This window comes from Impatiens glandulifera, chromosome 4 (genome assembly GCF_907164915.1).
Source record: "Impatiens glandulifera chromosome 4, dImpGla2.1, whole genome shotgun sequence".
Classification (NCBI taxonomy): Eukaryota; Viridiplantae; Streptophyta; class Magnoliopsida; order Ericales; family Balsaminaceae; genus Impatiens; species Impatiens glandulifera.
The window spans coordinates 58647907-58673087 of NC_061865.1; the positions used below are offsets into that span (position 1 = coordinate 58647907).

At 33.6% G+C, this 25181-nt stretch overlaps 4 protein-coding genes across 7 annotated transcripts; 2 read left to right on the forward strand and 2 right to left on the reverse strand.

Moving 5' to 3' along the window:
- The first annotated feature begins 465 nt into the window (after positions 1-465).
- LOC124935548 (ADP-ribosylation factor GTPase-activating protein AGD3-like) lies at positions 466-8462 on the forward strand. Its single transcript, XM_047475976.1, has 20 exons — positions 466-642; positions 689-802; positions 1393-1469; positions 1674-1771; positions 2283-2353; positions 3288-3350; positions 3661-3705; positions 3906-3971; positions 4098-4145; positions 4243-4338; positions 4408-4449; positions 5150-5353; positions 5418-5552; positions 5637-5864; positions 5986-6072; positions 6159-6485; positions 6871-7016; positions 7090-7180; positions 7376-7857; positions 8086-8462. Exons 1-20 carry the CDS (start codon positions 466-468, stop codon positions 8198-8200), a joined length of 2712 nt encoding a protein of 903 aa, XP_047331932.1. The 3' UTR covers positions 8201-8462.
- Positions 8463-9340: 878 nt separating this feature from the next.
- LOC124934390 (pentatricopeptide repeat-containing protein At5g61990, mitochondrial) lies at positions 9341-12237 on the reverse strand. The gene has a single exon (XM_047474916.1). The coding sequence runs from the start codon at positions 12174-12176 to the stop codon at positions 9477-9479; it is 2700 nt and encodes an 899-aa protein (XP_047330872.1). The 5' UTR covers positions 12177-12237; the 3' UTR covers positions 9341-9476.
- A 1050-nt stretch (positions 12238-13287) lies between these two features.
- LOC124934213 (dual specificity protein phosphatase PHS1-like) lies at positions 13288-18249 on the reverse strand. 4 transcript variants are annotated; one of them, XM_047474711.1, is made up of 12 exons: positions 17970-18249; positions 17819-17896; positions 17607-17749; positions 17320-17524; positions 17050-17229; positions 16805-16965; positions 15465-16374; positions 15225-15371; positions 14838-15065; positions 14140-14297; positions 13908-14061; positions 13288-13553 (listed from the first exon to the last, which is right to left on the reverse strand). In XM_047474711.1, the coding sequence occupies exons 1-12, from the start codon at positions 18021-18023 to the stop codon at positions 13545-13547; spliced, it is 2427 nt and encodes an 808-aa protein (XP_047330667.1). In that variant the 5' UTR covers positions 18024-18249; the 3' UTR covers positions 13288-13544. The 4 variants fall into 4 exon arrangements, with proteins under 4 accessions (XP_047330667.1, XP_047330666.1, XP_047330665.1 ...); XM_047474710.1 differs by having other exon boundaries at positions 13288-13568; XM_047474709.1 differs by having other exon boundaries at positions 13288-13568; positions 13696-14061.
- Positions 18250-20127: 1878 nt separating this feature from the next.
- On the forward strand, positions 20128-25031 carry LOC124934333 (sialyltransferase-like protein 2). Its single transcript, XM_047474851.1, has 12 exons — positions 20128-20447; positions 20525-20598; positions 21299-21388; positions 21654-21731; positions 22058-22158; positions 22409-22601; positions 22714-22804; positions 22874-22938; positions 23915-24069; positions 24158-24239; positions 24359-24468; positions 24545-25031. Exons 1-12 carry the CDS (start codon positions 20360-20362, stop codon positions 24738-24740), a joined length of 1323 nt encoding a protein of 440 aa, XP_047330807.1. The 5' UTR covers positions 20128-20359; the 3' UTR covers positions 24741-25031.
- Positions 25032-25181: the final 150 nt, after the last annotated feature.

Genomic DNA, 25181 nt, shown 5'->3' on the forward strand with positions numbered 1-25181 from the left:
GATCCTTTACTCCCGATTTTGTCTGTTTCCCCTGTTCTCTATCACAGAGGAGGGACTAAATAGTAATTTTTATAGACGATTTTATCTTTTCCTTGTGTGAGAGAACAGGGGAAAAAAGCAAAATCGGAAAAAGAGAATCCTTGCCTTTGAGATCCTCTGTTTCCGATTTTGTCTGCTCCCCTGTTTCTATCACAGGAGAGGGGCAGAATAGTAATTTTTATAGACGATTTTACCCTTCCCTTTGTGAGGAAACAGGGAGCAAGCAAAATCGAAAGAAAACAGAATACTTGCCCTTTTTATTTTTCTAGAGAGTGTATTTATTTTTGGAGTGCTTTATTCTATTATTATTATTATTATTATTTTTATTTAGTCTGATATATAATTTTGATGAAAACACAGTAGGCGAGGCAGGTTTCGCGCGCATGTAAGAGAAAGAGGAAGAAGGAGAGAGATGAGGAAAACACCATGGATGACAAGCATGAAAATTCGGAAAGAGGAGGTTCTCCTCAAATTCATTTACTCTCCCATCCTCCATTTCCGATCCACTGCAAATCCACTTTCCAAATTACTGAACCACTATCTGTCTGCGTCTTCCTTCGCCTCAACAACAACAACGACAACGATAGCACATGGAATCCCGATGTTCATCTCCATAATTTTAAATACATGTGCTGTGAATTGGTATTAGTCGTGGAAAAACAATATGCATTTCGAGAGCTTTGATGATTCGGCCACCATGCGGCAGCAGGAAGTAAAGCTGCATTTCGCAAAACTTGATGATTCTCCCATGTTTCGACAGCAGGTGCGTTCATACATCCTTTCCATTTATGTATATTTTAGTGATTATTGCACATCTGCAAATCTCGAATTCAATGTTATTGTAATCAATATCTGTAATAATCAATAACTGTTAGATCAATCGGGAATAGACGCTTATATTTTGATTTTGGTTAGGGACATTTATTTACAACATATCCAAAAGAAAATTGTTTAAAAGAGAATGGTGTCTCCCAGACTCATGTTAATTGAAATTAATGGGTACTTATGATGCAGACATGAGTTGTTTTCAATGAAAGTTCTATGCGTTTTGTAGCAAAAATATTGAAATGGGTATATGGAATCTTACTGTTTCTGTCCACTTTTGAAATTTTAAGCTTGGGTTTTTATTAAAAATTGAAGCTTTGAAGTAGAGAAATCGTTTCCTTAACAGTATATAGTGTTGGCTTTTATATCTGGAGTTTTAGTCTAATATGTGCATCTGTTTGTGGGTTTCTAACACATGGTCTTATAATTCATAAAGGCATATCATTTATGACTGATTACTAGTGCATGTGATGCAAGACATGCTTGTTTGAGATTGAAATACTTGCTCTGCATCCTGTGTTGAAATAGATCATAGGTCTTGAAGAAGGGGCTGAGGCATTGAGGGAAAGAAGCCTAAAGTTCTGTAAAGCGTGTAGAAAATACACGTAAGTATTTCCTTCTCTATATGTACTCTTGTTCCATTGATCTCATACTTTCTAGCTTTGCTTGTCTCACAAGATTATGTTTATTTTGTGGATCATGAGTTATTAGCTATTCAGGGTTCAATAGTTGTCTAGTTGATTTAACCATTCCAATGGTTTTCTAATTTAGACAGTTGCTTCACATTATATATACCTTGTACATTACAGAGAAGGACTTGGAGAGGGATATGATAAAGACATTGCATTTGCAAGTGCCATGGAAAATTTTGCTGGTCTCAACGATCCTGTTTGTGTTTCTTTTGGAGGTATGTTGGAGCTTTGAAAACTCATATTGATCCTCAAACTTGTGCGAGAAGTTTGACTTTTGCTAAATCAATATGCAAACTTGTGCAATTTGTCAAATGAAAGTTTTAACTTGTAAATTATGTCAGAATTGAGGTAGTTTGGATGGAAAACATAACTAATCGTAATGTATTTGATGACTTGTCAAATGTTATTGTTTTTATTTTGCATTAGTCATCAATCCCTATTAGCAAATCAAGTACAAAAGGCGTTTAATCTTCTCCTTTAGCAGCTCTGTTTGTGTGCGTAGAGAGGGAGAGAGTTAACATTCCAAGTAGAATCCCAAACAGTTGCGTCCTCTTGTTTTCATTAATGAATTATTGTATGGAGTTGTAGGTAATGAGAAATCTTTTTTCTTTACACTACTTGTTTTCATGTTCTTATAGTGTCTGATTTGCTACTCAAAATCTTGAAAATAATTTCTTGTAAATTACTGTTGTTTGATATTTGAGCTACTTTGATTTGTTTCCTCAGGTCCTGTCATGACAAAGTTTGCCATTGCTTTGAGAGAATTGGCAACATACAAGGAGGTTCTTCGATCGAAGGTGTCAATTCTCTTATCTTGATATACTATTTTTGTATTTCACCAAATTTTTGAAAATAAATTGTCATTTAAACAAAGTTAAAGCTTGTATTAATGTGGAATGTCGCAAAATGTGACTTTAGTTCCTTTGAGTAACAATTCAAAATGGAAAAAAAGGTAAAGAAAGGAAATGTCCTCTATCACAAGGCCAATGAGCTTCCAAGGATGAAATCCATCTGCTATGGAACATAAATAAAAGAAGTGTTACAAGAGGGGAATACAGATTTAAAAAGAATAATTAAATAGAGCTCTTCTAACTCTTTCCTTTCACCTTGTCTTTTGCTCCCCTAATGTATCAAGAGAGAATCTCCATCTTCCCTTAAATCAAACGGCGAAGTTACCTTTCTTCTTTGAACTCTAACTTTTCCTTGTATCCTTTATGTCATAAGTGAATTTCAAGTGTTTTTACAGAGCTTTCTCCATTGTTTAGTTGCTCTCTTCTTAGTTTTTTCTTCATTACTTGTTTTTCATCATATCCATATTGTGTTTGAGAGAAAAAACCCTTAGAGCAATTTTATTGATGAACGATTAAAATTGACCCCAGCAGATAAAAATCTCCCAAATTATCTATAACTGGACCTGATTCTACAAAGTCATTCCCTTTGTAATATCAGGATTTAATGAAGAAGAGGAAGAAGAAAAGAGAAATAAAATAAAGCACATTCTCTAGTTTCATTTTAAGACAAGAAGATGTTGTTAACCCATTATATTTTTTTTAACTCTCACATTTTTTTACTCTGGTTTCTGTCTCTATCGATGAGTATCACTGCTTTCTTATGCGTTATGCGATCTTTCTTGGAGAACTGTACTCCTTATTCTTAAGTGATAAATTATTTCTTACTTTTAATACCCTTTTCTTCTTTTTTGACATTTCCAGTTCCTAATTTCTTTCTCAGGTGGAACAAATTGTAAATGATAGATTACTACAATTTATAAATGTGGATCTTCAGGATATCAAGGTAACACTTATTTCTAAGTCTTTGGTGAAGAACATTTGCAACTTATTGTATGCATGCAATATGTATAGGTACTAGCAGATGGATTGTTGTTCCTTTAGTTTGGCACATCATAATACAAGTTTATTTCATAGGATTAGAAGCTGCACTGTATAGTCAAGATTGTTAGGGAAGGCTTCAAGAGTTCCATAGTTTAATATAGTCTCGCGCAATGATTCTTGTATATATTCTGCAGCATATCTTGATTTATGTATCGCAGCATTCTTTACTTTTCCTTGAAGATTTAGAGTAAGTGAACTTCTTATTGGTTTAGGAAGCTCGGAAGCGTTTTGACAAGTCTAATGCTACATATGATCAGGTTTGCTTCGCAGTTTATATTAAAAAAAAAATTGAATTTTGTTTTGCCAATATTGTAAGTGAACTACTTTTGCTTTCCTTTAATATATTATATAATATTCTTTATTGTAGTAATTTTCATGCATCTGTTTCTTGGTTGAAATAAATGGTCCTGTAAACATTTGAATTTGTAAGTTGACTATTGAAGCTTCTTTTCCACAGGCACGTGAGAAATATCTGTCACTGAGGAAAAGTACAAGATTAGATATAGCTACTGCCATACAAGAGGTAACTTCTGTCACCCCAGATTCACTCTTTTGTTCACCATTATGATGAGTTATGTCTTAAGAAAGTTCTTTTCTGGATAACCTTAATTGTTATAAGAATAACTAATTTGGTCTTGAGATATTCCAGGAACTTCACAATGCAAGATCAATGTTTGAGCAAACACGTTTTAATCTGGTTAGATTTATTTTAGCCATCATTCTTTCCTGTGGCAGAAATCCTTGAGTAATATATAGTCAAACAGTATGGATTACGCCTTTTCTTCTGAATTCAGATTGCCACTCTTGCAAATACTGAATACAAAAAAAGGTTCGAGTTTTTGGATGCTGTTGGTGGGGCTATGGACGCTCAACTTAATTACTTCAAACAGGTATAGTATATGGACGGCATTATAATATTTTATGCTAATAAATTCCAGCTAAAAGATTTTTTCTTGCAGGGATATGAATTATTGCATCAAATGGAGCCTTATATTAACCAGGTCCAACGCTTAAGCATATATATTTTTATTTTTCATTTTACTTCTAGTTGTTGTAGTTGCAGATTGTGTTTATTAAGCCTGATTTTTGTGTGTTTTTAATGAACACATATAAATTCATGACTAAATGGCTGATTAAAAGAGAATTGTGTGATATGTTGAAGCTAACATTGCATCAAGGTTTGAGTTGCCTCTTATGGATAATAGAAAATTGTATAAAATTCTGAAAGCATCTATTTAGTTGTGCACATGCTTTTCATTGAATACAACCTCAAAATCATATTTCTGTCTAGGAGTAAAAGGAAAAGTGTTCTTCGACATTATTTTAGGTTTTCCTTCTGAGGATTGTTTTTGTTTGTATATTATGGTATTCCCTTGTGAAGGACTAATGACACACATGGTAGTTGATTACAAACCATGGCGTTACAAAATGATAAGATTATAAAGAAAAGATGGAGAATAAGGCTTTAGAATGGATTCTTTGTCACGAAATCTGGTGCACTGAAGTATGTAGGGATATGGTTATCTTTATCTCTATATCTTCCTTGTATAAAGATGTTATGCATGTAAATTCCTTTTGATAAGGTTAATTTTAAATAATCTCTTATATGCTACCAGGAAGTTATTATCCTTCATTTTTAACCAATTGTTTTTCTTATAATGTGGTGACTTAAGTTTGAATAATCTTTCTTGAGATTTGCAGGTGTTGACTTATGCACAACAATCAAAAGAGAGTTCCAACCTAGAGCTGGCAGCTCTTTTTGAGAGAATGCACGAGTATAAAAAGCAGGTTGACCGTGAAACTGGCCAGCCTTTGCAAGAAAATGGAGATGCAGTACAATTGTTCCACAACAGAAGTTGTCACAAAGAAATAGTGGCAGTGATGCAGTCAACTGTGGAGGGAAAGGTATTTAATACCACTTTCTTTTCCTCTCTGGTTATTGTATCTTTCTAAGGTTTCAATAGTTTAGGTTCAAACCATCAAACAAGGTTATCTTTCGAAACGATCTTCTAACCTGAGAGGCGACTGGAAGAGGAGATATTTTGTTCTCGATAGCCGAGGCATGCTTTACTATTATCGCAAACAGCTGGTGAGCAGGGCAGCTGTAAGTCATGAATTATATAACTTACATATTAGAATTATTGTTTTGTGTTTTCCTTCCCATTAGATAATTCCTATATATTTTCAGGGAGGTGGGAGTCAAAATCCTCTTCATAAGAATAACTCCAACGAACCAGGTGCTAATCTGTTGAGTAGGTGGTTGTCTTCTCATTACCATGGTGGCGTGCATGACGAAAAATCTGTTGCGCGTCACACTGTGAATCTTATGACATCTACAATAAAAGCTGATGCAGACCAGTCTGACTTGAGGTTCTGCTTCAGAATTATTTCCCCATTAAAGAACTATACCTTACAGGTATGTTTGAGGTTTAAAGACAGATTGGATAAAAAAATTGTCAGCCTGCTCCAGGGAAAAAATGTTGTAAAAACAAATAAAAAAATTGGTTGTTAACATGCAACCTTTCTTGATAATACAGGCAGAGAATGCTGTGGATCAGATGGATTGGATTGAGAAGATAACAGGAGTAATTACTTCTTTGTTGACTTCCTTAACTCATGACAGAGTAAGACAAGGAGAACATCTTGATTTCTCTATTAATATCAACTTATATTTCTCTGTGCTTATTGCTTGTTATTAATTCCATGTCAGGGTCTACCCATTAGTCCTACAAGCACTGATGGTTCGAAGCTTTCCAATGATAGTGATTCTTCTGACAGTTTCTCCTTTTCGGAGCAAAATCATAAAAAAACTGATTTACCTTCCAAGAATCTTATCCGTGCATCCAGAAGCTTACAACAGTACCATTACAACACAAAAATTGATAAGCCTGTAGAATTGCTTAAAAGAGTACCCGGCAACGATAAATGTGCTGATTGTAGTGCAACTGAACCGGACTGGGCTTCGCTAAATCTAGGTGTTCTTATCTGTATTGAATGTTCAGGTGTTCATCGTAACCTTGGTGTACATATTTCCAAAGTAAGCAGCCTTATACTGAGTCCCTATTGTTTGTTTTTTTCCGTCAGCATCCCATTTTCTCCCAGTAATATTAAAACAAGTAAGAAAAACACAGAATTCTTCACAATAATGTGATCTATGATGCTCACAAGAAAGGAAAGACAGATCCTAGAACTAAGAGGGCTAGAATCAATATAGATTTTAGCTCCTATGATTTGTTTTACATCTGTTTTTTTCCTGCTTGTTGTGATTCTGATGTTATACTCTTTCTTTTGTAGTGTATTTTTGTTGAACTTGTGACATGACTGTTTAATGAAAAAGTTTTTTTTTCAAAAAACATATTGAAACAGGCTTGAAGGGAGAGCCCTATTGCTGATTTGATTCCGTTGGTTGAGTGGTAATGCAGGTTAGGTCACTTACACTTGATGTGAAGGTCTGGGAACCTTCTGTCATCAACTTGTTTCAAGCACTGGGTAACGTCTTTGTGAATTCAATATGGGAGGGGTTGTTACAAGCAAGAAGAACTGTTCAGGCTGATGAAGTACGTATGAAGTAAGTAGTTCATAATCCCCATTTAATTTGAAAACATGAATTGTATCTCCTAATAGGTGCTTTTATGGTTTAGGTTCGTTGAATATGATAAGCAAAAACAATTCTTCAACAAACCTAGGCCTGATGATCACATTTCAGTAAAGGAGAAGTTCATTCACGCAAAGGTGTATTTATTTTACCGACTTTAAAATTCTATAATTTTCAACAAACATATAATTGCAATTTCTTCCTAGAAGAGAGGAATTCATTTTTTCCATGAGATTATAATTCCAAATCTCTATTTGAAGTCCTCAAACAAATAATTGATTTGGAAATGGTATACTAATTATTACTTTGAAAATTTGGTCTAACTAATGCAGTATGCTGAAAAGCGTTTCGTGCACAAAGGGATAGAACATCTGCTCTCGATTGCTCAACAGCTGTGGGAAAGTGTTCGCACAAACGACAAAAAGGCAGTTTACCGCCTTATTGTTACTTGTGGTGTAGACGTTAATGATGTCAATGGGCAACACACATCTAGTACTAATTCAAGTTTTTCAAGTATAATGCGACCAATATATCAATCAAGTCCTGATCAATATTTGGACTGTTCAGGTGATTCTTTCGAAGCCAGCTCAGTCTCTTCCAGCCCACTTAGGGAATCAGAAGATAATGGTTTTAATGAATACCTTGATGGATGTTCCATGCTTCACCTTGCTTGTCAAACTTCGGATATTGGCATGGTAGAGCTACTTTTACAGCATGGTGCAAATATAAACGTTACAGATTCAAAAGCACAAACGCCTCTACATCATAGTATAACTCGAGGAAGATTCCTCATTGCAAAATTGCTCCTTAGCAGGTCCGTCTCCTTTGCCTTAGTTGGAAACTGCTATTTTTTTCACAATCACGGTGCCAAAACTATAATTTAAAAAATTATTTTCGGTTACTATAAGTTTTTCTTTGGATCAAGATCCAAATTATAATGTGATTTTTATTGCTTATCCGGTATACAAGTTGTTTTTCAGATCATGATCGATTGAAAAAACACACTATACTTATTTTCATTTTCAATGAATATGCTGCACAGGGGAGCTAATGCACGAGCTATTGATAAAGATGGTAAATCATCTATCGATCTTATAAATGAATCGTCTTACGAAGATGTGGAGGTTCTTGCACTCTTGAAAAACCCGAACAGGTAGCAAGCAAATTGATCAGATGCTTGTTTTTCTCGATACATATATATATATATACATATGGGTGGTGGTAATTTTGCCTCATGCAAAATTCAAGTGATTTTTACATTTTCATCCTTGTGTATCATATGTAATTCTTCACTTTATTTTTATTTTTACTTTTTTTTACTATTGAGGAAGCTCCACAAGTATAATATTATTTTACTAGTCTTGTATATTGAATAAGAATCAAATGAAAAATCTTCTGTAATGAAGAAAAAGCAAGCTCTAGAAAACAGATTTTTGGTGATGATAAGTTTTTTGTGTGTAAAAACTGCCTACTTTAATGTTTTTTATAGTGAAATTTTGTCTCTAATTCTTCATATATTTAGTTAAAAAACATTGTCAAATAATAATAATAATAATATATTTGTTTACATAACTGTCAAATTCTACCATTCATTTTAACGCTAGTTTGAGACAATTAATTTATGGAGAAGACGGTTGTTTTTTCATTAAATGAGACTCGAACTTTTGAATTGTGTATACAAGACTTTTAAGTTATTAAAATTTTAGTATTTTTTGAATTAATTTATCATATTTGTAAAAATAAAAATAAAAACAATGTATTAACAAAACAAAATAATAATTTTTTTCGTACATTATTTAAAGTATTTAAACTGTATTTGATAGTTCTGAACACATATATTTTGAAAAAATAATAAATTTAAAATACAATCGTACACAAAATTATGTCGTTACAAAGTTTTTTAAAATTAAACAAAATTCTATCTCTATTCAATTTTTCTCATATATTTTTTTTTATTATTTTTCAGTCATTCAAACTCAATTTATTTTGACAAATTAAATTAAGTAAATATAATGTTTTATTAAGGGATACATTTAGTAAGGAGGGATACAAGTGATACTTTTACTTTCTTTTTTGGCTAAGAATAGATGCTTTTACTTAATAATGAGATAAAGTTATATTTTATTCTAATCAATTAAGTATAACGGATAGAAAATGTGTGATTACCCTTCAAAATCCTAATTCAGTTTGATTATCATGAAACAGATTTTCAGTTATCAATTCGTATCGAAAATGAACCCTATTTTCTTTGTGAATACCAATTCGTATCGAAAATGAAGACATCCTTTCGACAAATCGTCGCCTTAAATTCATTTGATTCCTTGAAAATCTGAGTTTCAGTTTAACATATGCTAAAACAAAAATACTAGACTAGTCTACATAAGTTAAACAACATTAAAAAAATGTCTTCCCTTCTGTTGTTGTATCATTCTGTCACGCATTTTCCATGCAATCGTCGATCCATCTCAACTTAACCATGCAATCCAGTACTATAACCGCTTCATCCTTCCTACCCGAATCATTCATACCATTCAAAAGAGCTTTACATGTAGAAAAACTCGGTTTATATCCACAATTCATCATTTCATCAACTAAAACTCTTACATCCGTCAACTCCCTTCGTCTGCACCAAGAATCAAACGCTTTATACGCATTCTCGTGATTCATAGACGATAATTCGTCGCAAAACTTTAAAGCACTCTCGAGACTAACACAGCCTTCTTCATTGTTGTCGGGATCAATCATCAACGAGTAAATAATTGCATCAGGTTGAATACCTTTCGCCAACATCTCGTTGAAAAGCATAAACATCTTCGGTCTGCTCTTAGTTATATGAAAACCGCGTAAAAGAGACGTATAAGTGACTACAGTTGGCGAGAGATTACGTTTCATCATCTCCGCGACAAGATCTTCAGCGGCTGACATCATCTTTTCCTTCGAAAGATGATTGATTAGTATAGTGTAAGTTACATTATTGGGCTCAATCTTTCTATCAACCATTTTTCTCAACAATTCTTCGGCTTTAGACAAATCCCCTAATTTGCAGAACCCGTCGATCAAAATGTTGTAACTAACTGTTGACGCGAAATTCTTTCGGTCCATTTCGTCGAACAAAGTTAACGCTTTCTCCACGTTTCCTTCCTTGAAGGAAGCGTCGATAAGAATATTATAAACAAAATGATCGGGTTGAATTCCGATCACCTGCATACTGTCGTATAACTTAAACGCCTCCTCGAGGTTTCCCGATTTGCAGTAACCATCTATCATGATAGCGTAAGTAACGCAATTACTATCCAAACTGTTTGCATCGAAAATTTCCCGGGCCCGATCGATTTTACCCGATTTACAAAGTCCATCAATCAACGCATTGTGAATGACGATATTCGGTTTGATACCTTTCCCACGCATCTCGTCGTAAAGCTCAAACGCCTGGATGATTTCATCTTTCTTGCAGAATCCGTTGATTAGAGAGCTATAAGTGAAAACATCTGGAATTAAACCTTTTTCACAGAGTTTAGTGAAAACAAACATTGCCTTATCCATATCTCCGGTTTTTGATAGGCCATGGATTAGAACAGTGTAGGTTTGAACATCGAGAGGCACGTTTTGATCAACTGCGCGATCAAACACCGAGATGGCTTCGACTAAATTCCCGGTTTTGCAGTTCCCATTAATGAGAGACCAATAAATAAAGCTATCGGGTTGAATCCGACGATCAATCATCTCTTTAAAGCACTGACCAGCTAGAACCATCTCCCCGGCTGCAGTATATCCAGAAACGAGAGGAAAATAACTGTATTCGTTTGGTTTTATTCGTAATTCCTCCATTTTCGCAATATAAGCTCTAGCCTCCTCCATCTTTCTCGCTTTACAAAGGCTGCTTATAATCGAATTATAGCAAGAAACATCCGGTTTTATACCTTCTACTGTAATCATCTCCTTTAATAGATCTTCAGCCACCTCTACTTGACCAATCTTCGAGAGACCTGTAACCATAACACGATAAGTAACATTGTTTAACCTGATTCCTCGATCAATCATTTCCTTTTTTAATATCATAGCCTCTTCCCAATCATGTTGCTTCATAAGACCGTCGATCAAAGCTGTGTAAGTGAAAACATTGGGATGCAATCCAATGTTATACATTTCAACAAGCATCGATTTCGCTTCTTTCGATCTCCTCTGCCTGCAAAGACCATCAATGAGGCTTGAATAGGTATATTCATCGGGAGTTAATCCTTTATCGTTCATCAGATTCTTCATCTCTAACGATTCGTCGAAAAGCCCACATCTGCTTAACCCACTAATGACAACATTATAGGTGATCAAATTCGGAGTACAACCATTTGATTCCATCTCAAGAAGAATCCTTTTACTCTCTTTGGGATTTCCAGTTTTAAAATGAGCTTTGATTAAAGCATTGTAAGTATACAAATCAGGTTTAAACTTGGATTGAATCATACCATCGTATACTCTCCAAAAGAGATCCATTGAACTACGTTGTAATAAAGCATTCAACAGAGAATTACAACACAATAAACTAGGAAGGAAGATTTCATTGTTCTTAGCACTTAAAAAGGCAGAAGCAGCTTCAGATATCATGTTCTTATTCCTAAAAGTATCAATCAATATGTCAAAAACATCTGAATCAGAGATGGAACAATTTAGGTCTTTAGAACAAGTGAAGAAGGAATCAAGAACAGATGAAACAGGGAATCGAGGTTCTAACATTCGTTCAAAAATGTTTCTAGCTTGAACGAATAGTCTAGACCTAGAAAGTAGAATGGCGAGAAGGGAGAAGGAATTCAAGTTTTGAGGGATACCCGTTTGACGATGGCAAGACCAATTGAAGAATTCGAGAAGAATTGAGGGTTTGATTGAATTGCTGCTGTGACGAAGAACAGATTGAACTACATCTGGGTTTAGCTTATTATGTAGATCCGATGTTTCAAGGAGAATCTTCCATTGGTTGTTATTGAGAAAGGTTGAAACTTGGTGGGTAATGTCTACATCGAGTTTGTGGGTTTGCAGACTTTGAGAATCATCGATCATCAGAGAAGCGAATCTAACTCTTGAAATACAAAATACCCTTCTTCGGGGAAGAGAAAACATCTTCATTTTCATCCTCATCATCGTTTCAATCGATAATGTTTGCTTAGATTTCACTATGAACGGATGCGACGAGAAAGAACACTACAAGTAGCGATGGAGATAAACGCACAAGCAAGCCTAGGGATGGCAATTATATCAAAAATCAACTTATTCATATTTTTTCTTATAATTTATACTAAACTATTTTTTTTAATACAATATATATTTATTATTTCTATTTTTCTATTTTTAATACAAATAAATAAAATAATTTCAAAATTATAAGGACTAACATTTATATTTACTAAACAAATTATATATTATTTATATAGACTAAAACCCTCTTGATGATAATTGTAATTGTAACTTGATTTTCAATCTGAAATGGTCTTGTTTATGACTATTTTTTTTTAGTTTTACCTATAGTTGACCAATGATAAGATTAGGATAATATTTATGTTATAGATGGAATTTTACTTCCGAATACTTAAATACTTACTAACACAATTAAATATAAAACATTACCAATATATTGAATAAAATGTACGCAGTCTTTCTCGATAAAAATGACAATTATAATTTATACGTAATTTTCAATCTGAAATATCTTGTTTGTGATGATTTCCTCCCAATTTAACGAAGGAGGGACGTTGATGATATTTATGTTCCGTCCAAAACTAAGAAACACAATTAAATATACAATATTATCAATATATCTATTTATTTTTCAAAATTTATAAAAAAAAATCTTTATAATAATATAATTTTTTTAATATATATATAAAACATTATTTTATATAATTTTTATTTTTTGAGAACATGTTATAAATCCGAAACAAGCTGGGAGACGTATTATAATAGCAAAAATACGTGACGTCGTAGATGCATTCCCTCCCTGTCTGATCCGCCCCATTGTCATCTCTATTATTCAAAACCGTATTTCCTATTTAAACCCATATTTCTAAATCGATCAAATAACGCAACAGAGATCTACAGTTAAACCTCGAGAAAACATCACAAATTATTTGATTCAAATCGGTTCCATGCCACAAGACATACCCCTTGTCCTGTTTCATTTGAAATCTCTATTATCCCACACCATATGTTTATTTATTTTCACTATGAAAACAAGGAAAAGAAGGATCATTGAACCTTAAGTATAAATAAACATTTTATTCCAATACATTCTCTTCAACAAGATTCCATACATTATAAGACAGAATGTTGTAAAAACAACATCCATTTCATGAATCAAAAAGTTTAAACTAATTCAACAACATTGTCTTTCATCTGTTAGTTATGTCAGTTGACAATGCAAATGCAGCTCTTCCTTCGAACAAAATCTACTCCGACAGCCTTCAAGTTGGCCGAGACTACAATCTTCTGCTCACCGCAATGTCTGTCTGTTTCCTAGTGTGTCTGCAGATTAGGAGCCTGTAAAAAATATACACATTTCTTACAAGGAAACATTCATTTCTTATCCATCTATGAAATATTTTACATAAAAGTCTAGCAATAACTGTGGTAACTAATAATATAACTCTATTTTCTTAGGTTTTACCCCCATGATGATGATTTTGTTTATGTAAATTCTAATCTAGAGTTGACACTCGAAGCTCTACTAATGTGGTTGATTGTTGTAGTTATAGACTTTTGTATTTCCATGGCACTATCCAGACTCCCTGATGATGAAAGCATCTTGTGCACTTTTTGTAAATGAAGTTTAAGTGAGCTGCTACTCAACCCAGCATTTTTCCCACAAATAGGGCACACCTTCATTGTCGGTTTCCTTCTCTGCCATTCCATTGATACCTTCCCGTGTAATTCCTGGTCTAGTTCCAGAAGGATTCTCGCAAACCCGTCATTTGGTTGGGCCCGTCTGTGAACCCTTTTCACAGAATTCCATGCCTCCGATAAAGTCATTTTCCTGCGTTGTTTGTTTTAAGACCCACCCATATTATATTAATATCGTCGAAAAATAAGTTACACGTGAAATTTCACTTACTTTCTGATCATTAAGTATGCGATTACGACAGTTGCGCTTCTACTTTTTCCCTCGAAGCAATGGACGAGAATCTTTCCACCGGTTTGTTCTACGTGGTCAATAAAATCGTGTGCTTCTGAAAATATGCTGCTGATGTTTGCATCTTCCTCGTCGCGTATCTGTCCATCGCATGTGATATTAACAAGAAACTGCCAATAAGTTTTTTGATGTCTTCAAATGTGATTTCATCTAGATCTATATGAGAAATTTGAATGAAAATTGTTTCCAAATGAAGCCAAATCTCGAAGCTACCTAAACTAATCCATGAAAATAGTGAAAATCAAGTACACAAACAGAAGAATCTGAGCATATCATTGCTCCAAGATAAGGCAAGTCACATTTTTCTTTTCTATGACCAGAGTGCCGGGTGCATCTCGTATAGGTCAAACCCCAAAACCCCGTTAGTCCAAAACTTGTGTCATCTGAACTACTCGGGGTGGGTCTCATTGTCTCGATTTCTGACATCTTCTCATCACCTAACTTGATGATTTTATACTAAAGTTTTTATGACTCTATTACATCCTCAGAACAATAACTAGAATCTCTAGTTCTCACAACTTCACATAAAAATTATGAACTCTTGCACATAAAGCAAATTGAATATGCCCACAAAGATGTAAAATACACAACAAAGAATGAATGACGTACAAAACACTTACAGAAATATTCCTGTATTCAAACAATTCAGGACGTTGCGAATCTGACTGCCCGATTTCATTAGAGCACAAGCATAAAATGTGTGAAATCCCAAAATGTTTCAGAGTGCAAAAAGAACTAGCTGCCAGAGCACCACCAATGAAGAGGCTATTAGAAATTTGTGACGGCTTCTCTGTATTTGCAGCCTCAGATATCAAAGTTATTCTCTCAAGAATGTGCTCAAGTCTAACCTGTTGTACGAGGAAAACCAATAAAAGACAGTAAGCACGTGCAAATACAACTATTTTTTTAGACGCGGGTTTATTCCAGGCTAGCACAAGCTACCTGGGAGGGTTAAATATAACTAATTTCACGCGTTAAAAATATATAAAGGTGACAGTGAAAACAACCTTTAACTCATAGGCATCCGCAACATTATAGCTGTCGCCACCTTCAAAAAATCCACTGTTGAAATTGTGTTCCATGCATAATTTTAACGCGTCATTTTTAAGCATTTCGTTCCATTGTTCTAGTTCTTTATTTAGCTCCACATCAACCTGAAAAGGAGGGAAAATGTTAAGATTAAGTTTCAATTGGTAATTTATTGCTTGTCCAGCAAAATTGGACATTCTCTTCTTATTTTGGCATACCTTGGCAAATTTGTGGAAGTCACGGATCTTTGATGTCAACCGAAGATTGCGAAAAGACTCTCCACTCCATTTACCAAACTTCCCCTCTCGAGACATAGGAGAACTAGAGTCCAAATTCCCTTTGCATGCCGACGATGACGCTCTAGAAGGAGTTCTATCAAAGTCATAAATACTCGAATCAGAGGGATCATCTTTAAAAGCCTGATCCAGATTAACTGATTCATCTTTCTCTGACGATTCTCCGGAGGATATTTTGCTTGTGATATTAAAAAAAGCTCTTAAAAGGATATCCAATTTTTGATGAAGTGCGAGCAAGAACATTTGAAAACCTTGCAACTCCCTTAAGGCAGCACGGAACCCACTTCGAAACTCTTGAACAATCAAAGCTTTGTCTTTATCGATAACACTAGAGGAATCTTCTAGTGGAGATCCTAATTTCCCATTAGTTACCTCGTACAGAAGACTTGAAGCATAACCCCGGCTATTAATGAGGAGTTCAACCAACTCTGGATAAGTCTCTTGGTCACTTACACGTTTTCCTGCAGGTGGTCGTCTGGGGACACCAGAATCAATGGCCACAATTCCAAAACTGGATTCAATTGTTGATTTTGGTGTTTCTGTTGTCAATCTGATATGCATTGATGATGCCCTTCGATCTTTTTGGATATGTCGTTCAATAGATGAGTCTAAGGTTTCCTTTAAGCCGATATTTGCTGATGAGATTTCGTCGGATAATAACAAATTTGCAGAATTTCCACGCCAGCCCAGCTGATGACAAGGAAGTCTGTCTTCATTTCTAATGACCAGATCTAACATCAATATCCTGCCAAGGGCAACTGCCGTCTTTTGTGCAGCTTCTTGTGAATCAAACGAGGATGAGCTTTCCAACAAGGGACACCCATGTACATAACTTTACACACAAAAAATACATAAATTAGACATACACAAGAACATAAATCAAAGTCTGATTACTTATTACCTCTTTTTATACAAGAATGTCTTTTTTTCTTTAAATTTCAGAAGCATACATTATGGTATATAAATATATGGGGTCAAATTAACCAGATTAAGCGTCAAATTTCTCAAGTTCAATCTAATGGAGTTCCTTCTCAAGCTTCACATATTGGGTATGATCTAGCCTAGATAGGGTGGATGATTAAGATTAACAAGAAACCCAAACTTTATTAAGAAAAATACTCAATCCCTTTTCAATATAACAGAGCATTTTGTATTGGAGATGAGTTTTAAGGAATGAAAGTGTGAAAATGTTTTAATGGTAATGTGTTTTTTTCTGAAATAGAGAAATGTAAAATTAGAGATTGTAGGATTTGTGTTTGTACTTCATCAGAAGAAGACATCTGCTCAACTCAAGAGCTTCTAGAAGCTCTGAACAAGTAAGTTCGCCAACTTCATCTCCCTCAGATACGGCTTGATCTCTCGCTTTCTCTGTGGCTTCCTTAATCTTCAGCCACTCTGGACAAGAATTATGAATGACCCGAACCTGACATGATTTTTTTAAAAACAAAATCAGACAATGCTTCAAATACAAGATAACACAATCAAAAATAAAAATATAACACAATACATTTGGAGTTTGGACACCTAGCCACTTGGCGAACTCATAGCCAAGTCGTTCAGATTGTGTAGCCATCCTTGAAGACGAAAACTTAATAACAGCAGCTGCTTCTTTAGTTGAATAATGATCATGCATTTGTTGTTGGTTGAACAAAGCAAAAAACACTACTCCACCAGAATTGACAGTAACCTTAAAAAAACGCGTAATAAAGTGTCATCTATAACAACAAAGATCTGAAATATCAACAAATGGAAGGATTCAATTGAAATATATATATACCTCTAATGCCCTATTAGTTTCATCCTCAGATTGTTCAGAGATATTACTATGTTCAGTATGATGAAGTGAAGAAAGACTATCCCATGAAAACGAATTCGGTTCAATGGATAACTTAGAAGCTTTACCAAGTCTTTCCCATAAACTAATTTCATCTCCTTGTTCAGAAGGTGGAGAGATGATTCCATCGGATATATAATCTCCTGCACTGCGCATTTACATTAAAGACAATGTATGAGAATGATATCGAAATCTGAAAGATTAAGAACAAGGGTAGTAAAAAAAATGACCTAAAAGTGATAGCATCTAGAGTAACAGATCGACGGGGGAAACCCGATGAACGATTTCTACCACTTCTTTTACGAACAAGTTCTAGCCAGTGAGAAAATCTGTATGCTGGACCGGCGGCAATGTCGCTCAACATGAACAGCACCTGCATCAGCCACCGCAGACATGTATAAATCATTCAATCTGTATGTAAAAAGAGTGAAATGGGACTAACCCTAGAAGTGACAGAGATGGGAAATGGGGTTTCAGGTTCTTCAGATCCCAGATCAAAGTCCTTATCTTCGTCTTCTTTCTTCATAAGAAAGGAATGAGAAGCTTTATAACCGATAGAACGCGTTAAGTGAAGAATTGAAAAGTGGGATTACCTGGAAATTGTTAACGAGTGTTGAAGGGTCTTCCTCGTTTCCTTCTTTAGCCATTAGAATTGGGTTTTGAAAGTAATATTTCTGCTTTTTTCGATCTTTGTTATAGCTTTGGAGATTGGAAAAAGAAAGCGGTTTTGTACATCAAAGTAGCTGACTTTATGGAGGGTTTTCTGATTTGAACATGGAAACTGACATTCCCTCTTTTTTAGGATGTTGGGATCTCTCTCGATCGATGTTCTTATGGTCCAAGAAAGAAATGGAAACCAGAGACAGTGATGATGATGATGATCTGTTCTTGGTTTCATACCCTGGAATTATTAGATCACTCTATTTTAATATTAATAATTATTGCAAAAGGACAACAAAATAAATAGAATAATATGCTATATAACACGCAAACTGTCAGAAATTTTATTTTTATTTTTATTTTCATGATTGAAAAGTTTAGTTTTTTATATTTAAATTTATTAATATGTAATGACAAAATAAAAAATAATAATTTATAATATAAAATATTATAATGTTTTAATTAATAAATTGAATTAGTATTTATTTATATTAATAAATAATATAAATTTATTTGAATGAAGAAAGAAATGACGTTGAATTAGATTTATAAATACTATGAGTTATTTAATTAACTTCAAATAATGCATATTTTTTAAATTTAAAATAAACATTTAGGTGTTGTTCGGATTTTCGGGTTATTTTAAAAACCCAAAATAATTATTACCAACAGGGATGTATGTACTATTTAATATTAAAATAATATTTTCCCTTTTTTCTTATTTATTCTTTCTTATTATTTTTTCCAAATGTTCATCTTCGTCCTTAATATCATTTATAATAATATAGTAAAATATATTTATAATAATATAATAAAATATAGTAAAATAAATGAAACTAGGCTTTCGTAAAGAATATAATAAAAACAAAATATATTTATTAAATTAATATTGTAAAAGATAAATAAAATGAATAATTTTGTATTATAATTTAATATTAAAATATGTAGTATTTAAAATATAATTTTAAAATAAAAAAAATATTTTAGTATTTTGAAAATTGTTTTAAGCTATGTGAAGAATAAGAAGGAATTGATTTGAAAAATAATTTTGTGGATATTAAAAAAAAAATCTTACCAGAACACGATCTTATAATATTTCAAATCTTATATAAAATGATTCACGTTAAATTTCATTTGTCGTAAACTAAGTTGAATTTCAATAAGTGTGATGAGTCATTGACTTGGTTATTAACCTTGTGAAGATCTTCTTGTTATTTTTTTTTTTTATTTTATGTTTTTTTTTTATTTTAAATATAATTATTTTGATTTTTTATGTTAATTATTTTTTAAATTAGTGGTAAAGTATAATTTAAATTTTGGGATTCACATAATTTTTTTGTTTTATTTTTACTTTTATTTTCTTTTACTAAGATTGGTTAAAACATTATTGTATTATATACGTTTTTTAATTTCTTTTAAATGGTATGTTTATTTTAAAAATGATAAAAAATTATTTAAATAAACCAACAAATCATTACATAAAAAAAAATACGTTACCTAATATATTATCGAACTCGTAGGTTCCTGAGAACTCGTAGGTTCCTGAGAAGAACATTTAATTCTTCGATCGGCTCTACTGACTTTTCAGAATAAATATCATAAAGTGTTATAATAATAATAATAATAATAATAATAATAATAATAATAATAATAATAATAATAATACAATGTTATGAATATATGTATTGGATCACTACGACATTGAATATTTGTTAATTTTGTAAACCATCTTATAACCAAGTCAACGATCTAGCTAAAGGATAAAAAATTTGAAAAATCGATACAAACTATTTTAATGAGAAGATAAACCGAAATGAACATTTTACCCCAAAAAGATTATGCCTTTGGGAGTGTAGAGCTAATTTGAATTAAAAATAAAATTAATAAAATTATGTTTGTTTGATGTTAGGTTATTTGAGTTTTATTTATTTCAATTATTATAATATTTATTTTATAAAAATAAAGTGAAGGTATTTTATAAAATTATGTTATCGAAATTACATGTAAATTTAGTTTAGGAGTAGAATTAAAATTGAGAATATAATATAAGAAGGACTAGATCAGAATTACCACTTTACTCTTGTTCTTCAATCTTCTTCTTGGAAGCAAATCCGATCTCAATCCAAGCGCGAAGAATCGTGAAAAACTCAAGATTTCATCACTCTACACTCTCTTTGACTGCTGTTTATCTTCAAAGATTCATCAAAACCGTCATTCTAAAGCAAGAAGAAGCAGTTCAATCCACCATCGGAGGAGCCTTTACAAGACGCACCTTCAGTTCGCAGCATCGGATCGGAGGAATTCACTTACAAAAAGCCACTAGATGCGGCTCCTACAGTTCGCTTTCTTAGTTGCATTGGTCTCTGGCTTGACTGCCATCCTCATTTACATCACTGGTGTATCTAATCTTAGTAAGTGTGTCTTTGCTTCTGCTCCTGTATGTATGTATCTCATATTAGTCGACTGATTTGACGTGGTTCGTGTATAGAGAGGCCGCACCAGCTATCGGATGCAGATCTCCAAGCATTGCAGTCTGTACAAAGCAGTTTCCAGAAGTGCGTGGTTAGTTCTTAACCTTTTCGACAGATTCAATTAATTTTTTTTTTTGTTAATGAACCGTTAATGTATGTCTGATGATTATTTTGATAATCTGTAAGAGTAGTTTTTTTTTTTATCTCGTTTTAGAATCATTGGCCAAGTGTAGTATGGAACTGACTTAGTACAATTCCGAAATGTCTAATGAAGGATCAATTAGAATCTAGACTATGAAACTATATTTGTACTATTTCGATCATGTAGTTTTTGAGGTACATTCAGGCGACTTAGTTATTTTCACAGCAGCTCAAAATCTATCTCTCACGAGGATCTTTTGTATGCCATGCCCTGTTAATTATGGACACGTCGAATATATTGAATGAGGCAAATACTTACCCTCTATAGATTTCTCTCCCGATGGATCTTTTATTGGAACTAGTGAATTTATACAATGGACCTGTCTAAACTCCATTTCTGCAAAATTCCACTATTATCATCTGTCTTAAACAAGCATTCCAGTTCTTGTTCTTTTTAGATATTCTTACCTGAGTAACATGAATTATGAATAAACTTCCGATATGGTGAGAATACCTGCTAAAAAGTTTGCTAACTCACCACCATGCTTAAACTAATTAATAAAATTATAGTTATTCTCTTTCTGGACTTGAATTTATAGTTTTTTTTGGTAATGGAGCATCACTAATATTTGTCTGATGTTAACTTGCAGAGTTCAAATGGACTAGGATTACAAGCTATAAGTGGCAAGGATATATGTAAAGTGACGCTACAGTTCCCTAGTAACACTGACTCTAAATGGGTTGGTCTCTTTCTCTCTTTCGTAGCTAATGAGTAATGACTCCACCTTCTTGCAACATACATCTGTTCTAGGCTGTCAAGTTCTGGATACCATTATGATCAAACATTTTGAAAGAGATGACTATAAATTATTCCTTTTCCAGGCATATGTAATATAATGAAAATTTCAGAATTTCTTAAAATCCAAAAGCATCTTCTAGTTTTGAATATGATGTCTTATCACATAGGTTTACTCTAGTCTGATTTTGATTTGGCATGATGAACAGACAGATCCTAAAACAAGGAAACCTGAAGGTTTGTCATTTGAGTTTAACCTTTGTGAAGCTATTGCAACATGGGAACAGGTAAGTCTTATGGTGCCTCTCAATTCTATGTATTCTGACTCTTTTTCTGTTTAGAATTGAGATTATTGCTAGGAGAATTTGTACATTATTCTCTTTCTCTTCTAATAACAACAAAATCTTCCTATACCTGACTCTAAAGCTGTCTTTTTGAGGAAGACTGGAGAGAACCTTTATTCAGTTATTGTGGATAAAGCAGTATATCATGAAAAAAGTTATTTTATCTTTAGTATCTTCTTGCATTTTAGGTTGGAAATCATACTCTCAGCTCTATGCATCATAATCTTTAGTTGTTCTTCGCCGTTTGGTGGACGAAATGAAATTCACAGGTTCGGAATAGCAGCACTATACTCACTAAGGAGTTCATTGATGTTTTACCCAATGGATGGAAAGACTATGCTTGGCAGAGAATTAACAAAGGGATACTTCTGTAAGTACTTTACCTGTGAAATACTTAATTTTGTGCATGTAGTCATCCAGTGTAAGGAATCAGAAGGAAGCTACTTCATAGTTCATAAAGTATTCCATCCTCCTCACTCAAATATGATACAAGGAAAAAGAAGAGATTTAAATGGACAATAGAAGATGTAAAGAGAAAAATATGCTAGGTCATAGGTGCCAACCATTATTATTATTTTTATTGTTTTGCTAATGATCTCATGTAACGCATTTTGTTACAGAAATCATTGCGAAAACAAGACTCTTTGCATGGAGAAACTTTCTTTAGTGCTCCCTGAAACACCTCCATATCTTCCAAGGCAGTTTGGCAGATGTGCTGTTGTTGGTAATTCAGGTGATCTCCTGAAGACAAAGTTTGGAAAGGAGATAGACGGTTATGATGCTGTTTTCAGAGAGAATGGTGCACCAATTGAGGTTTTGTTTCCATAACATGTTTTAAATGCATTGCATTGTTTTCAATGCATTGCATTGGCTCCCTTCTTCACAAAGAGTAAAGACACACTTCTTTCCTTGGGATGGTTTGCAGAACTACACAGAGTTTGTTGGGAGCAAGAGTACATTCCGCCTTCTTAATAGAGGATCTGCCAAAGCCCTGGACAAAGTTGCAGAATTATATGGTACAACAATTTTTCTTTTTTGACTGCCTTACGTTGTACTGGAATCAACTACTAGTGTTTATATTTCAGATGCTGGAAAGGAGGTGCTGATCATCAAAACTACCATTCATGATAGCATGAACAAAATGATCCGGGTTTGTAACCATTCTTTCCTATAAATTAGGTAGTACTAAAAATCACGTGTTTCCTCCTAAATGGACCATTTCCTCGGGTTTCCCGCTGAAGTGTTTAAAGACACATACTAAATGAAACCATAAAAAATGAAGATTTTGGACTCTAGAGAAGAAATACTTGAGAGTCAAATTTATTTCAAATGTGGCATCCTTGGCCAGCAGCTTCTGTGTATTTCTATATTTCTTTCATTAGTGACCTTTTTTTTACCCTTTGTATCTCCTTGGCATCTATGTATTATATACCCCCTAAATAAACATTTTTATGACACAAAAAAATTGGATACACAAATATGAATAATTCATCTTCCCCAAAGGAGTCCAAATAAATTATAAATTGATCAGTTTGTAAGCTACCCCAATCCCTGTCAATCGCAGAACCAAATTTGGCCTTGGTTTGAAATATTATTATTTTAAAAAATAAGGAAGAACTTCATCAAAACTATAATGAACGCAAAGATCACGTCGAGAGTAGAAATATTCGACCAAATACAAAACTAAGTTCCCAGATGTTAGAAACGGGATAAAAGGGGGATAAAGGGGAATATCTATCCTCATTTCTCATAATAATCTGTGTGTTTCACTGTAAAAAATTACATTTCATAAGGTTGAATTACTGGGAAACGAGAGGAGTTAAATAGAAGCAGATAGGCTTTTGAAATCATGAGATTACCAACAAGGTTTTACATGCTCTTAAGAGACAAGTTCTACGGCTTGTATGTGAAGACATGGAAGAGTTGTTATTATGTCAACAACAAACTCCCAAGCTTATGGATTAGTTGAATTTATGTCAGTCCAATGCAATCTGATGTCTATCGAGTCTTCTTGTGTTGCATTGACATTGTCTAACATATGAACTTTTTATAATCTCCAGTCCTTTTTTGAAAATGGTAGATTATCTTAAGTCTAAGTAGCAATTTATTTTCATTGTCTTGTGTAGGAAATTCCAATTCGCAATCCTGTGTATCTCATGTTAGGTGCATCTTTTGGTTCAGCAGCGAAAGGAACTGGGCTCAAAGCTCTTGAGTTTGCTCTCTCCATCTGTGACAGTGTTGACATGTATGGTTTCACAGTTGATCCAGGTTATAAAGAATGGTAAATGTCCACTCATTCTCTGTTTTTCGTTGTACAGATGGCCACACGAATCACTTCACTAATCTGTATTGTTTCATTTTAATCCCAGGACCAGATACTTCTCTGAGTCTCGAAATGGTCATACACCTCTTCATGGCAGAGCTTACTATCAGATGATGGAATGCTTAGGAGTAAGTAAGATCATAGCTACTATTTTATCTCTTTATATAGTACTACTACCATGCTTCTTTTACATTTAGGTAGTATTCTCATATATTTGTTTGATTTTTTTTTGTCAATTGTCATGCAGCTTATAAAGATACATTCTCCAATGAGAACTGACCCAAACCGTGTTGTGAAGTGGGTTCCTGATCGTCGCACAATTAACGCAGCCAGACTTGCATCTGAGAAAATTTTGGGGTCCATATTCTCGACCATAATTCTTTTATTGCCCTCTTTTTAATTTATTTTTCTGATTAATGAATCATTGACACAGGAGGGTTGGAGGAGGATCGGTTGATCCACTTTCTGCATGCACAATTTCTAAGAGACTAATAAATAGAAGAGAAGCTAAAAAGATTTCAAATGCAAGAAAAACTGTTCTTGACCATCTACAATATGTGAGACATACCAATATGTATCCTTTGGAGCACAATCTCGGTCACGGTTCACTCTGTACAACTTCTCCCTAATGTATCAAAACCTCATATACTAATTGCTACCCGAGATGAAGAATGATTCAAGTTTAGGCATGCTGAGGCTGAAAAGGACAATACTCCAAGATCGATTAAAACACGCAAAAAGCTGCCTTGGGTCCAGGTTTTTCCTTCTTTATTTTTACCATGTTTTTGCATTTTTGGGTGTTCTTGTAAAACATTGATACACATAGTAAAAGTAAACTAAACACATTAGTTGTTTATGGAGAGTAATATATTGTAGATCAAATGCAAAAATCAAAATGAATCAATGCTTGTTTTATGTCATTCTAATTGTTGTTTTGGTTTGAAATCAGAATCCTATAAATAAGGTCATCAAGTGGTCATAATATAGAAATGAATTCTTGAAAGAATATATAAAATATAAAACTATTGAAAATAAGATAATCTCATTTTTCAGCAGTTTATTGAATCATT